This window comes from Staurois parvus, unplaced genomic scaffold (genome assembly GCF_062004578.1).
Source record: "Staurois parvus isolate SC_StPar_1 unplaced genomic scaffold, SC_StPar_1.0 ptg000001l, whole genome shotgun sequence".
Taxonomy (NCBI): domain Eukaryota; kingdom Metazoa; phylum Chordata; class Amphibia; order Anura; family Ranidae; genus Staurois; species Staurois parvus.
Genome location: NW_028317797.1, coordinates 128,138 through 144,396, shown reverse-complemented (window position 1 = coordinate 144,396; position 16,259 = coordinate 128,138). Strand labels below are relative to the sequence as shown.

Below are 16,259 nucleotides of genomic sequence, written 5' to 3'. Positions count from 1 at the left end.
ACTCAAGATGGTCACAGCAAGCCAGCCAGGGGGTGTTTTTGAGAATGATTTCTCAGCAAAATAAAGTATGGAGTCAGATGGATGGATGTGTTTGCTTTGAATATTAAAAATTAATTAAATAGCATTCTAAGTTTTTGGTGCTCAGGTGCAGTGTAGTTCTGCTTTAATATCCTGGATTCCTTGCATGGTTTGCAGCTTCTTCTCTGCTTTTTACTTTGTTTCTAAGAACTACATATCCAATGGTACCTTGCTGCCTGGAAGCAGTGATTCTTGTACTGATGCAATCATACCTAATCTAATGCTCTGAAACATGAATGCATACAAAACCAATAAATGACCTACTTGTTTTTCATATGCTATTAGGAAATGAATGTTCGAAAATATTTTAGATTGCTGTAGAGTTTGCCTAGTTGTGCAAGTGTATTCATTATTTTTGCTGGAGAAAATATCATTTATTTAAATGCTGACCTGTTGATATAGAACTAATGACTTTTTTTTTTCCCCAGGTGTAACAGTTCTCCATACTCCTAACGATACAGCATGGAACCAGAGATTATCCGAATGTACTCTTCTTCCCCGCCACCTCTTGACAGTGTCGCAGATGATGATGAAGATGAAGAGTTTGGAGAGTTCGGAGGATTCTCTGAAGTCAACAATTCTGGAATTGGATTTGCGGAATTTGATACAGTTAATTTTCCTAAAACGAGAGAGGACTTCATACCATCAAAACACTTTTTGCCGATACACGATTACACCGATAGCTCTGTAAATAACTTTGCTAGCCTTACCTCTATTAAAGCTGGTGAGAACGTCTCTGAAATCAGTAGTTCCAAGAAGGGACTTTCATCCGTGTTTGAATCAAACACCAACCATGAAACCACCCAGTTCAATGTTGATGCACTTGATAATAAAGGGAGCTCAGGGGAGATTGAAACACAGTTAAACTCTGAAACCCATATTTCTTCTGTTGACAATGCAGATTTGGTATCAAGAGGCCAGGATCAAATGGTTAGCACTTGTAATGGTGAGAAAATACACAGTCTAGAAAATCTAACCAATGGGTTTACAGTGGTAGATCCTGCTAACCCTCAGGGATTACAAAATATGGACAGTATGGGGCACTCAAAGGGATTTAAGTCTGTTAGTTCTCATAGTACAGATTTAAGCATAGATTTTTCACCACCCAGCCCTGGTGATGGTTTTGCAGACTTTGCCACGTTTTCAAGTAAAGACACTGTAGACTTGGGTGTTACAGAGCAGCAAGCACATATGGATTTGCATGAAGAACAGACTCCAAGTATTCAGCTTAATACTAAATTGAGTAGATATGAAGATGAAATCATCTCTGCTCCGACGGAAGTACTTAATGAATCTGCCTGTCAAGACAGAATGAACTTTGATGATGTATCATCTGCCAATCCTCATTTAGAACAGGATACACTAACATTTGGCAGTGTTCCACCTCCTGATTCTATGGCACCTGAAACTAGTATATCTGATAGTATGCACCTAATGGATACCAAAACAACTCCTGAACTTACACTAAGTTATAATGAGGATGTGTTACAGAGTTTTGATGGTGATGGTTCTTTAGCACATGAAAATTCACTGGATAGAAAAGAGTTGGTGCTCGATTTAAATAAAGAAAGTGAGAATATCAATATTGGGAATATTTCTCATGATCAACCAGAGTACGATAGTTCGTTTGGAGATTTTAATGCTGCTACTGAAGAATCACCTCCACCTTTGACAGACACAAGTGAGTCAAGTAATTCGCACTTTCATGCACCTTTAGACTTGGATATGAATGAGTTGGAGGATGATTTTGGTGACTTTAAAGATACAAACATTGGCCCTTTTCATGAAGAACAGATAGTAAATTCAGAAAAACTGTCATTGCCCAGTGTTGCTGAAGAACAATCTCAGCCAAAGCCCAGTGAGGAAACTGATGAATTCAGTGATTTTGGTCATTTTGTTTCTTTAGAGAAAAAAGAAGAATGGAGTACTGTGCAAGACTCTAATGATTTTGCTGACTTTGGTACAGCAGGCAGTTCTACACAGCCTCCAGAATGGAATGCATTTGAGGATGACCAAGGAAAAAGTTCATCATGGGCTGCATTTGAAGATCAGAAAACCGATTCCCAGGCCAAGCCTGATGACTGGCAGTCCTTTAGGACAGATATGCCCTCTAGTACTGATAGTCAGGTCATACATTCAGAAAATGTTGACTTGCCTGCATTTCATGACTCCGAGTCAAATTTAGTTTGTGAAGATTCAACACTTGCCTTCCAGGTAATTGATAAATATATGCACTTTCTTTATTCATTATGGGTTAGATCTTAAGTCATGAGGTGGTGGGAGGTTTCTTTCCCCTGTGTGGATCCTGGACAGCAGGGAATATAGAAGAAGCTGAAAAATGGTAAGATGATAGTGCTAGTTTTATACATTTATTGGCAGCTTGGGACCTAAAATTTCTCCACCTGGGGCCTTTTGTATTCATTCAGGGTTCTATAGGTGCTTTGGAGAAATGATAGAGGTGGAAATCCGTAAGTAATCACAGATATTAGCTGTAGCTTGGTATTTTTCTTTAATTACTAATTTCATCTAGCATATGCAGTAGAATTTTTGTGCTTTGGTATAATCAGACATGGTAAGAGAGCTTTAAAGAGCTATTTAAAGGACAGCCCATCCAAAACTGATATAGTTTTTATAGTTAAAGTATGGTGCGTGATTTTTTTATGTTTTGGATACTCCAGCAGTGAGATATCCTCTTTTCCTGTTCATCTTTTGGGTTGGGTGTTCTGCCAACCTTTGCATGTTCAAGTTCCTTATAGTACTTTCTCCATAATATGGAGAAAATACATTTAAAAATCCAACGGGAGAGTGAGAACCCCTTGTAATGGTCACAGCAGGTATGTTCCAACCCAGGTATTCAACTACAGGTATCTCACCAATAAGAACCCCTGGGAGATGAAAGATATTTTCAGATTGTTTAACTCTCCATCATCTGCTAAAAACCAAAATATCTGGGTGGATTGACTCTTTAAACTCATTGGCTATTTTTGTTCATGTTATTGGAATCACATGTCCACTGAATTTTTAGAAATGTCTGCTGTCTCCTTACGCTATGCAAGTCCTGAATTAATTTAATGTGTCCACAACAAAGGAAACACAGGTTATAGCTTGAAGACAGCAGGTCAGGGTTTGTAAAGATAAATAAAACCTACCCACTGATCTAACAGGACAGAATTGTGGCAGTTTTTTGTCTATAGGTTCTGAATTGACTGACTCTTTTCCTTTGACTTTTGTGTCTATTGAAGGACATGGAATGTGATTCACTTTCATGTGTTACTGCCGCCTAAAGGCTGTGCATAACTGCAGTAAAAACCCCAGCCAAGAATCTGATTGTCCAGGCCTTCAAATGTTTTGTCAGCTCTACTCTAGAGAACAAAAACTTCAAACTCTCTGATATTAGATTTAAGCTCTCCAGTCCAATAGTCATTTCACCCTTTGCTTTTGCATAAGAGGCTTGGGTATGATGGCAGCCTCCTTTTTGAGGCAGTCCTGTTTTCCCAGTTTCACTCCAGATCTCTAGAAAGCTGAATTCTGATATCAGTCCAGTCCATGGACAGATTGATTATATTCTGGTTCTGAATTTGATAAAGTCCTTCTTTCCTGTCTTTTGCAAGATCTTCACTACAGATATGATTTTGTTCGGCTGCACAGGAGTCCTATCAGTTCAGGGGACTTGGTTGTTGGAGGAGTCTCCTCTCCTGACCAACATCCAAGAACATGAGGCTATTTGATTGTATTTGCACCACTGGACCATCCTGCTGGAGTGAACCTTATACAGATTCAGTCCCATAATACCATGGTGGTGGCGTACATTAACCTTATGGAAGGAACAAGACGTTTTGCAGTGGCAAGAGAATTAGATGCCATCAGGTCCTGGGCAGAACTGAACATTCCAGCCTTGTTCGCTGTGTACATCCCTGGCATCAACAATTGGCAGGCAGAATTCTTCAACTGGCAACATTTGGACACGGGGGGAGTGGTTCCTACAACCAGAGATGTTCTAGGACCTATATCACACATGGGAGATGCCAGATGTAGACCCCCTGGCCTCCAGGGTCAACAAAAAACTGGACAGGTTTATCGCTAGATACAGGGATTCTCTTGCGGAAGCAGTAGACTCCCTAATGTATGTCTTTCTTCCCCTGAAACTTCTTTATCTGCTTCACAGGTTTGGGATGAAGAACATCTCATAGTTCTTTATTGTGACCCATTGCTCTGGACTGACCCAGACATATATGGTGTACCAACCTGGTAAAACCCATGGCAGACACTTGTGTGAGCTCTACTAGATCATCTGGGTCTTCTGTGTCAAAGACCGATATACCATTCTGCTTCACAGTTGCTGGTTTTAACAGCTTGGCTTTTAAAGCCTAGTTTCTGAGAGATAGGTATCTAGGAACTAGGAAGTCCACTTCCCACAAGTTCTTTCAGTGGACATGGAAGGCATATTTCACTTGGTGTGGGTCTCAGGGCTTCCACGTTAGGTGTTATCTCCATGGGACAAATCTTGTATACAGGTGGGTCTGGACAAGCATTTGGCACTCGGCACTATCAAAGGTCAGTTTCTCCCCTTGCTATCTTTTTTCTGAGACCATTCGCCTCTCACTCACTATTTAAGACCTTTGTACAGGAGGTCTTCCATGTGGCTCCCCCTGTTTGCTCCTCTGTGACTCCATGGGATCTAAATTTGATTCCCACTTCGCTTCATAAATTGCTCATTAGAGATATTCATCTCTCTACTCTCTCACACAGGAGGATGGTATTCCTTGTAGTCATCATCTCTTCAAGGAGAGTGTCTGGATTGGTGGCCTGATCCTACAAGGAACGTTTTTTTTGTGGTTTTTTTTTTGTTTGTTTTGTTAATGGTGTTGAGGCCCAGGACTTCCTTTTTGTCTAAGGCTCTTTGCACAGAGGAGCGTCTAGCTGCTGTGTGTCCCTCCTGGTGTTTTAGTGCACCCAGGAGACGCAGGTGCAGCATCCAACCCCACTGCCTGCAGACTATCAAAGTCTATGCAGGCTGCAACTGGATGGGGCTGAATTCTGTACCGAGTGGTGCTCGCATTTAGGACCCTCTGTGTGTGTGCTCAGCAATAAATGGCCAGAATGCAGAAGACCTCCATCGACTGGATGTGGTTGGGCTGTGAGAGTCTAACTCTAAGCCACTGATTCTTTCTGTAAGACTGATTCCCTTTTTGTCATTTTGGACAGTCCCTGTAAAGGAGCACCAGCTTTTTGCTTCATCATTTCTAGGTGGCTTAGACAGACCATCATCCAAGCTTAAAGTCTCAAAGATTGAGACCCCTTCCTGTTTGTCCACTCTATTGATTCTGTGAATGCTTCTCAGCATCAAGTAACTGTTTGCCAGCTTTTCAAGGATGTCACCTGGTCTACGGTTCACACAGATGGATGTTGTAGTCTCATCTTGGTGCCAGGGTAAGTTGAAAAGTCTTTCAGGTGGCTCTTTGAACTGCAGGCAGTTCCCAGTTTTCTATAGTTTATTGGGCCTATAAGCATTTGTTTGCTTTTGGACATCCCAAACATGGAGGATTTGGTGTGTCCCTCATGGAATGAAAAAAAAAATATGATTTTTGTACCGACTGTAAAATCCTCCCCTTAAAGCCCATTGAGGGATCCAGGTCCCTCCCCTCTGTGTTTGTGATTATGTTCTCAGTATTGCTGAGCCATTCTGGTGGTAGTAGGGGTTGTCCTAGGCTGGCATACAGTTTCTTGTTTACCAGTGTCCAGTCCTGCTGTAGATGGTGGTAGTATAAACCAAAGGTGAAAGAGTTACTGTGTCCCTCAGTGGACTCCAAGAAAAAGATTTTACAGGGAATATACAAATCATCTTATTTAGCCATAGGCAGTTCATTGCAAGACTATATTGCCTTGACTTAAAAATTACGTTTCAACTGAATTTTTAAAAGTAGCAAATTACATTACATTTTCAAATGAATGGATTTATTGTCTCTGTAAGCAAGTTACAGAATACTTTATTATGAGGCCAAGTATCGAGCAAACATTTATTGTATATTAGATGTTTTCTAGTATGATATTGAATAATCCAAATGACCTCACAGTGAACTTATTTTTCAGTCTGTGTCATTGTACATCCTTTTTTTGTTTCCACCATTTTGGCTTTGAATTGCCTCATCATTCAGATTTTACTTTAAATATGTATAGCAAAATAAAATGTTCATCTACTACATGACCAATACATAAAATGTCTTCTCATCCTAAAGGTCAAGTGGCTACCATAACGGGCAACCAAGACTAAAAAAAAATTTTTTTACACATATAGGCATTTAAATTTTGGGCATATATGTAGTTTTGCTATGTTGTATGCTTGTATGTAAGCTGCAGTTTATATCAATTGGGGGAGGTTTGTAGGTTTAACCTTTTGAGTTTATTGGGTGGGTGGTCAGCTCAGTATTTGAATGCACTTCTACCCTTATTTAAAGGGTAATAAACCCAACCATGTGTTCCTTCTCTTCAGTTCCAAAAGTTAAATGGGACAAGATTGGAGAGTTTAAATTCCTTTGTTCTACATCAGTGGTTCCCAAACTTATTTGGCCTTCCACCCCCTTTTCAGAAAAGTAATTTGTCAGTGCTTCCTGTAAATCTATCTACTTTAGAGTTGATTCACATATATGCGAATTGGATGCGTTTCGAACCGAATCCAATTTGCATGACATGTGAAATAACATTGCTTTCTATTGTGCCTATCCACATATGTCCAATGAAGCTGGAGTGTGGACTCAAATTAAAAAAAGAGTCCTGTCAGTTTTCTGAGTAGTATAGTCAGGTTCAGGTGCATATTAAGGCTCATTGACTTCTATGGGAACCGCTTCTGAATCGCATGTGTCATCAGGTTTTGAACATAACGTTTGCACAGTTTTCTCTATTCAAATACTGTCCTGAACCACTTCTGATCCATCCCTGAACTACTGAGCAGCTGCTTTGAAATTTGCTGTGAAAACAGACCTTCAAAACCACATTGCACATGTGTGAATCCAGCTTTGAAGTAGTAGTAAACTTAAAGGAAAAAAAAGAAAATTCTTCTCTCTGCAAGGTAATGTCATAATGTGCTAGTATGCATCACATACTAGCACATTATGAAAGACTTACCTTAGAATTAAGCCCTCCAGCGGCAAGCTGTCACTGCTCAGGGCTTCCATCTTCACCTGGCCTTCCTTCCAGGTTCGCGGGCTGTGGCTGATCCTTGATGACATCGCTCCTACACATGCACGCAGGAGTCTCGGCCACAGCACAGAGCTCTGAAGGAAAAGCACAAGTATGCCGTTCCTTCAGGACACATGCATCGGTGACATCACTGGCTGCAGGAAAACTGAATATCTCCTAAATGGTGTATGTCTAGGACATGTTCCTTGTACTTACAGGTAGGTACAAGTGTCCAGTGGCAGTTTAGTCCCACTTTAAACAAACATGCAGTGACAAACTTGCGTTCTTTTATGTATCTATATTTCTACCTACTTCAAGAAAAGATGAACAGTATACTTACCCGATCCTCCACTCCTCCACATGCAAGGCTGGTCCCTGCAGCCCCTGCACCCCCACATTCTAGTGGTCTTGAGTCCTGACATTAGGCTCAGAGAAGCATCCATAGCCCTGCTCTAGGCATGAGGGTGCCAGGAACAGTCCACCGCTGGATCGTGGGAATGCGCTGTTTGCTGGATGGTCAGAGGTTTGGGTAAATACAGTGCCTTGAAAAAGTATTCATACCTCTTGAAATTTTCCACATTATGTCATGTTACAACCAAAAATGTAAATGTATTTTATTGGGATTTTATGTGATAGACCAACACAAAGTGGAAGAAAAATGATAAATGGTTTTCAAAATGTATTACAAATATCTGAAAAGTGTGGTGTGCATTTGTATTCAGCCCCCTTTACTCTGATACCCCTAGCTAAAATATAGTGGAACCAATTGCCTTCAGAAGTCACTTAATTAGTAAATGGAGTCCATCTGTGTGTACTTTAATCTCCGTATAAATACAGCTGTTTAGTGAAACCATCAGAGGTTTGTTGGACAACATTAGTGAACAAACGGCATCATGAAGGCAAATGTACACACCAGGCAGGTCAGGGTTAATGTTGTGGAGAAGATTAAAGCAGGGTTAGGTTATAAAAAAAATCTCATGGAGCACTGTTCAATCCATCATCTGAAAATGGAAAGAGTATGGTACAACTGCAAACCCACCAAGACATGGCCGCCCACCTCAACTGACAGACCGGGCAAGGAGATCATTAATCAGAGAAGCAGCCAAGAGGCCCATGGTAACTCTGGAGGAGCTGCAGAGATCCACAGCTCAGGTGGGAGAATCTGTCTACAGGACAACCTTTAGTCGTGCACTCCACAAATCTGGCCTTTATGGAAGAGTGGCAAGAAGAAAGCCATTGTTGAAAGAAAGCCATACGAAGTCCTGTTTGCAGTTTGCGAGAAGCCATGTGGGGGACACAGCAAACATGTGGAAGAAGGTGCTCAGGTCAGATGACACCAAAATTGAACTTTATGGCCTAAAAGCAAAATGCTATGTGTGGCGGAAAACTTAACACTGCACATCACCCTGAACCCCTAAACCTACAGCCAGAGCTGCAATGGAATGGTTTAGATCAAAGCATATTCATGTGTTAGAATGGTCTGGTCAATGTCCAGACCTAAATCCAATTGAGAATCTGTGTCAAGACTTAAATTGCTTTTCACAGACGCTCTCCATCCGATCTGACAGAGCTTGAGCTATTTTGCAAAGAGGAATGGGCAAAAATGTCACTCTCTAGATGTGCAAAGCTGGTAGAGACATCCCCAAAAAGACTTGCAGCTGTAATTGCAGTGAAAGGTGGTTCTACAAAGTATTGACTCCGGGGGGCTGAATACAAATTCACGCCACACTTTTTCAGATATTTATTTGTAAAACATTTTGAAAACCATTTATCATTTTCCTTCCACTTCACAATTATGTGCCACTTTGTGTTGGTCTATCACATAAAACCCCAATAAAATACATTTACGTTTTTGGTTGTAACTTGACAAATTGTGGAAAATTTCAAGGGGTATAAATACTTTTTCAAGGCACTGTACTAAGGGTTCCTCCATCTCCCCTGGACAAAACGAGCGCCTAATCCTTCCAATGCAGGCGCATCTTTTTTTTTTTTTTTTCCTGCCTGGGGTTTGGCTTTAACACCTGTCAGCTGACTTGACCTCTGATTGGGTATAATGTGCGCTTTATGTTTTTATTTGGAAAATAAAGCAATCATTACAACTTTAACTCTGTTACACAGCAGATGAAACTTATACGAACAGTTTATTAAACTGATCTTCTCTTCTTTCTTCATGCTTCCACCACCCCCTTACTTTTATTTAGTGCCCCCCAATTGGCCCAGAGGCTACTACTACCTCCCCTTGATTGTTCCAGCGCTCACCGGGGGTGGGGGGGATCACCTAATTTAGGCAAGGCACTGTTCTAGATCAGCTAAGTAGAAGAAAAATGTTCAAGCAAAATGCATGGTAATAGGGGACTTTTGCACTCAAAAAAAAAAAAAAAAAAGGGGGGGGGGTTATCTTAATTGTTACACAGGTACGGCAAATTACTGTGTTAAATGTAAGGTTTTAAAAAGGTTCAAGATTTTTTTCAACCTTAATACATTCTATTCGTTAAGGTAAACCTTCTACATGCAGTCCCCCTCCCTATACTTACCTGAGCCCGATCTCATTCCAGCTCTGTGCATGAGAGCGGTGTCTCTCTCTTCTTTCTCTCCTCATAGGCTCATGGACAGCACTGTCAGTCACAGCCAGTGAGCAAAGGCCGGGGTGAGCCATACTCTGTGTGTCAACGGACACACAGAGCGTGGCCCAGGAGAGAGCGTGCATGAATGCCCCCATAGCAAGCAGGGGGGAAGAGCCAGGAGCGCGGATGGATCAGGGCTGCTCTGTGCAACACCATTGCACAGAGCAGGTAAGTATAACGTTTGTTATATAAACAAAAAAAAAATACCTTTTAGAATCACTTTAAATAGTTTTTTCCTGTACTGTACAGTACTTTCCACCCTACAGGCTCACGTGGTTTATAATCAGCCACTGTGTTTTTTGTCACTGCAGTTTTCGGCGTTGTGTCCTAATAGCATTTGCAGCAGGCCAGTCATGTGGACATGCGCTGGAGCTCTCTTCTGGGAGGCTTTTGGTTGAAACAACTAAGTATTATCTATACTTCCCATATACTATATAACAGCTCCGTTTCCTTACTTTAATGGACAGGGCAGCAAATACACAGTGCTTGGCTCTGTTCACCAGCAGCACAGGATATGTGACAAATTGTAGTTGCTTCTAGACATGTAACCAAGAAGGAAGATCATGGGCTCAAAATGAGGTACAATCCAGTACACCAGATCAGTGGTCTCCAAACTGTGGCCCTTTGCTTGCTTTTATCCGGCCCTTGGGGCCCTATTCCTCCCACTTATACGAGGCACTATTCCTATCACTGACATCAACAATGGGGCTTAATTCCTGTCACTGATACCAACAATAGGGCACTATTCCTACCATTGACCCTCAACAATGGGGCGTTATTCCTCCTACTGACACCAACAATGGGGCATAATTCCTGTCACTGATACTGAGAATAGGGTACTCTTCCTACCCCTGGGGCATTATTTTTCCCACTGACACCAACAATAGGGCACTATTCCTCCAACTGACACCAACAATGGGGCACTATTCCTCCAACTGACACCAACAATGGGGCACTATTCCTCCAACTGACACCAACAATGGGGCACTATTCCTCCAACTGACACCAACAATGGGGCACTATTCCTCCAACTGACACCAACAATGGGGCACTATTCCCACTGACACCAACAATAGGGCACTATTCCTCCAACTGACACCAACAATGGGGCACTATTCCTCCAACTGATACCAACAATGGGGCACTATTCCTCCAACTGATACCAACGATGGGGCACTATTCCTCCCCCTGACACCAACGATGGGGCACTATTCCTCCCCCTGACACCAACGATGGGGCACTATTCCTCCCCCTGACACCAACGATGGGGCACTATTCCTCCCCCTGACACCAACGATGGGGCACTATTCCTCCCCCTGACACCAACGATGGGGCACTATTCCTCCCCCTGACACCAACGATGGGGCACTATTCCTCCCCCTGACACCAACGATGGGGCACTATTCCTCCCCCTGACACCAACGATGGGGCACTATTCCTCCCCCTGACACCAACGATGGGGCACTATTCCTCCCCCTGACACCAACAATGGGGCATAATTCCTTCCCCTGATACCAAAAATGAGGCAATATTCCTCCCACTACTACCAATGATGTAGCATTGTTTGCTCTCATTGATGCCAGGGCATTGTCTATCCACACTAGCCACAGTCCAGCCCCCTCAAATTTTGAAGAACAGAAAACTGGCCCTTTGTTTAGAAAGTTTGGAGATCCCTTCACCAGATGATGGGAAAACAGGGCAGTGCCAGTATTAAGTTTTGGCTACCATAAATGCAAATACAGCAGTTTATCATCGAGCCACATGTTATTTTTAATGGAATTTTCACTTGATTAGTGTTTTTTTTTTAATTTTTGCCTGGACTTCTGCTTTGTCAGCTTTTATTTCTGCATGTGTAGTGAGATGGGCAAAGATATCTTGGTGCATTTTAAATGTTTTTTTAAACCCTGAGCTAATTCTCACTTTGCATTTTTAATGTAATGCAGATTATTTCTTTATGCTCAAAGGAAAGAGATCTAATAAATGGCTTTTACTAATGATGTGACTAAAGCCAGCAAAATTGTAAAGAATTATTAGGTAGTTTAGGGGCTAATAATACCATTCTTTAAGTCCGCTCCATGAAATATCAGGTCAGTTAATGGGTCAGCCCATGCAAAATAATAAAATTGTGCATGTTTTCTACAGATCTTTATCAGCCGTTGCTACAAATCAAAGATGATCTAACTATGCCTGCATTTGTTAAAGCAAACTGGTGCGATATAAATCTGTTGTATATGTTGATTGATAATAATTCATTAGTAAATGTGATTCATTTGACAATCTTGCTTATCTGTACTACAGACAGCCATATACAGGCCAGTCTGCAAAACATAATTTGACTCTTGCTGTCTCATTTAATAACGTAGGTGATTACATTTGTCATGATTTTCTGCTAAATAGCCCATTGAGGCACAAATTATTTGTGTGCATTGGCTATAGAGCTTCTGTATTTTGTCCATCAGTGACTTTTTCCATGAATCTTACAAATCTACTCGTGTTTTAAATCAGCCCTTGTAAATGTCTTCCATAGTTAATGCTACATTTTAAAATATAAATGGCAATTCAAGCATTCACAATTAAGGCTACCCATAAATAGCCCAATCCATTGATTCTATGCCATGGAAAAGAAATTCATACCACACACCAAAAGAACTCTGTGTATAGGTTCATTGAAAATGAAGGTCACAGCCACCTACCTGATCTCCTCCCTCTAATACGTTTCACTCACAATATGGTTTAATTGTAGAGCGAGGCGGAAACTGGGGGGGGGGAGTTAAATACACACATAATCATTGAAACGATTTCCAACTCATTTGCCAGTCAACCCGTGCAAACTCATCAACATTAACTCTTTCATGGGTCAATTTTCTGGCATGGAATCTAACATATCTTTATTAATATTATGCAGGATTTATAAAGCGCCAACAGTTTGCTCAGCGCTTTACAATATAAAGGGAGACAATACAGCAACAATACAGTTCAATACAAGAGGGATAGGAGGGCCCTGCTCCTTGGAGCTTACAATCTAGGAGATATCTGATATGTTCATCTGTCCCCTCCCTTCTCCCTTGTTAAGATTGTTACAACATTATTAGAACATTTTATTGAAACTATTTATTTCATTTATTTGTGTACTTACAATTTACCTATTGCCCTTGCAAATGAAAAAGATGAGTAAGCCAACCATAATCCAATCTCTTTAATTCAAATAAACAGTAAATGAAAGGAAAATGTGATGCTCAGGCATGGTTCAGGCCATTTACGGGCACCCAAAGGAGAACATGATAAGCAGTTCTTGTCAGTCATATAGATTTGCCACCCTGTTAGGAAAATGCTAAGAGATCTGCCCTTTCTTTAATTGAGAAGAAATGTGTTCATGGCCTGCTTCAGTCCACTGGGTGAGTTATGCAATACGTTAGATCAGGGGGTGTCAAACTGGCAGCCCTGCAGCTGTTGCAGAACTACAAGTCCCATGAGGCATTGGAAGGCTGACAGTTACAAGCATGAATCTCAGAGGTGGAGAATATGTAGTTCCGCAACAGATGGAGGGCCGCCAGTTTGACACCTCTGCATTAGATAATCTCTTCCTACATTGTTCTCGGACACATCTGCCCATCTGTAGCATGCCTAAACAGTTCCAGAAACTTAGTTGTTACTTGATAGCTATGGCCTCTCTATGTATGCCCATCAGATAATATGGCTAAAGAATAGAACTAGGCATATGAGAAACATGGCTATCCATGAGTATGTATATTCACTGCTTTTTCCTGTACTGTAGCATTCGTTATTGGGCCGTCTCGAGCGGATCATCCAGGCCTCTTTTCCTCTTCCTTCTGTTGCTGATATAGAAGAAAGCATATCACCTCTGGATCTTCTGCTATGCACAGAGCAACAAGGGGAAACCTCAAAACCTCAGTCCAGCACCAGGTATGTAGTAAACTACTCTACATAGAAAAGGACAAAGGCACATCCTAGGTTTGTATCTTGCTATGGCTAGAGCTTCTTTCTTTTAGACACGCTGCTAGTAAGATTTCCCTGTTGTCGTTTGCTTCTCTGCTAGCTCCCACAAAGCTAATACAAAGTTGCTCCTGTCCTAAGCCAGCCATAGATGGATCGAAATGCGATCGGTTCAGCATTGACCGGACAAATTTCAATCCAGTTATAGGAAAGCTGTTGGAAAATATTTGATTGATCAGTGCCATTCGCATTGCTGATGAGTGTATTTCGGCGGCAGGGAAGCCTTCCCGCTGTGAGGATACAGAAGCTCTGTGGGAGGGATTCCCCAATTCACCTTGATTGTGTGGTTGGGGGAATCAATTATTTTCTTTCACCAGAGGTTGAACAAAAGAAAAATTAGTTGTGTATTGCCAGCCTTAAACGCTGCAGTTATATGCATTGTGTAGAATCTATTGGGAGATCATCATTGTTAGAACACCATCATTTGTGATTCAACTTGCCAGTGGCCATGCAAACCTAAGACAACCATTTTGGTGTTTCCTAAGTACATTGAACTAAAACACATGTGATGAGTTGTCAAATGTGTGTATTAGATCATTGCTACAAGTGTCAATTATTGAATAAGTGGACCCTGCTTGTAGTGCAGAGTCTGCTTTATGCCCTTAAGTACCTTTTGGCTCCACGTTGGGAGTGTTAATATAGATGCTGTGCTGGGCTCTAGCGTCAGGCTTCTGAAGCACTAAAGCTCATGTTACTAACCTTTTTAAGCTAGAAATAACAAATGCTGTTATGTACAGGAACGAACCCATCTAAACTCAAAAACTGTAGTGGCAGCATGTATGGAAGTGAGTTCGAAAACTAAAATTCCTATGCTGTTGGGTGTAAAATATACACAGAGACAGTCAATCTGCCCTGCCATCCTACTTCCCATCGTATTTTACACAAAATGATATGTTTACTTTAATTTGATAGAAGTCTAGAATTGCTGACCATTTATGAGTTCTTGGTGGCTTGTTCAGTTCCATCCATAGGTATGGAGGGATATAGCTACCTTCTATAGTACTTTTTACTTGACAGATGGAGCTGAAGGGTCAGGGAGAGTGTTGAGGTATTGAGAATTACAGATCGTAGCTGTTTAGCTACTACAAAAAGGAATTCCATAGGCCTCGTGCACTACTGCTTCTAAACTCGTGTTTTTTTTTAGGAGCTTTTGGTGTTTTTTTTTGCCAAAGCCCTTGAACTCAACTCAATAAAAGCCTATGTATCCATGCACACATAGGCTTTTACCAGAGTTCAGGAGCAGCAGAGTTTTAAAGGCAATAAAATTCTCCTCACCTGAACTCAGAAGAATCTTGTTCAGGAGAGGAATGTTTTGACAGAAAAAAAAATGCCAAATGCTAGGCACTTTTAGCTTGTTTTTTTTTTTTCAATAGCCAGAAAAAATTATTTATTCTGGCCAATGAAATGAATAAATAGCCCAAGTACATGACGCAGGGGGAAAGCATGTAAACAAACATCAGGAGCAGTTGTCTTTAACATCCAGTGTGCATGTTGTTTGTAGAATTCATGTGCTGTATTTTATTAACTTTTGCTATTTAGAAAGATTGTTAGTATTCTAAGCCTGATAAGTTCACCTTTGGGAACTTGTGATTTTATTCCACCGTTTTTAGGGTGGAACATTTAAAACGTTTCCCGCTCCCCAATTCCCCCATCCCTCCATGACAGTGGGCCTTTGATCTTCTCCCCTCTGTCACTGTTTGAAAGGAGCATGTCCATGTGAATAGGTGAACTGCAAGTACCAACAGGCTTTGCGGCTACAGCTTGTAGATCTCAATGAACTACCAGTGTGCTGTTGAGCACTCTAGGTTATTTGATTCTTGCTGTCTCATGAGCAGACAGGTGAACTTATCCTTTAAAGCCCAACTCCAAGAAAACATGAAATGAGAGAGGACCTGGTCACCAGAAGTGTCACTTCCCACCAATAGGTAGTGTCCACATCATGCAGGCAGAGATGTGGACACCTGAAGAATGACCCCAAAAAATAGAAGAAGAGAGGATTGTCACATGATCGTGGATTCAGATAAGGAAAATGGGTATTTAGTAGTTAGTTAAAGGGGTGTAATGGCTGTTGCTTAATATCCTGGAGTTGGGCGGGCTTTAAACTAAAATATCTTATACAGTTGCAAGAAAAAGTATGTGAACCCCTTGGGATTACGTGGAGTTTTGCATGAATTGGGCATAAAATGTGCTCTGAACGTTATCTAAGTCACAACAATAGAAGAACACAGTCTGCTGAACATAATACTACACAAACATTAGATGTTACCATGATGGTTTAATTGCACATAACATGTAAACATTCACAGTGCAGGGAGGAAAAAGTATGTGAGGCCCTAGCTTAATGACTTCTCCCAGAGCTAATTGGAG

General features: G+C 41.3%; 1 protein-coding gene across 2 annotated transcripts in view; it reads left to right on the top strand.

The window, feature by feature from the left end:
* The window catches only part of AFTPH (aftiphilin), a 113,514-nt gene that overhangs the window by 49,931 nt on the left and 47,324 nt on the right, over positions 1-16,259 (top strand). For both annotated transcript variants that reach the window (XM_089690915.1, XM_089684998.1), the window contains exons 2-3: positions 507-2,292; positions 13,654-13,802. In XM_089690915.1, the coding sequence (XP_089547041.1) occupies positions 541-2,292; positions 13,654-13,802 (1,901 nt within the window). In that variant the 5' untranslated portion in view covers positions 507-540. The remainder of the gene's footprint in view (positions 1-506; positions 2,293-13,653; positions 13,803-16,259) is intronic.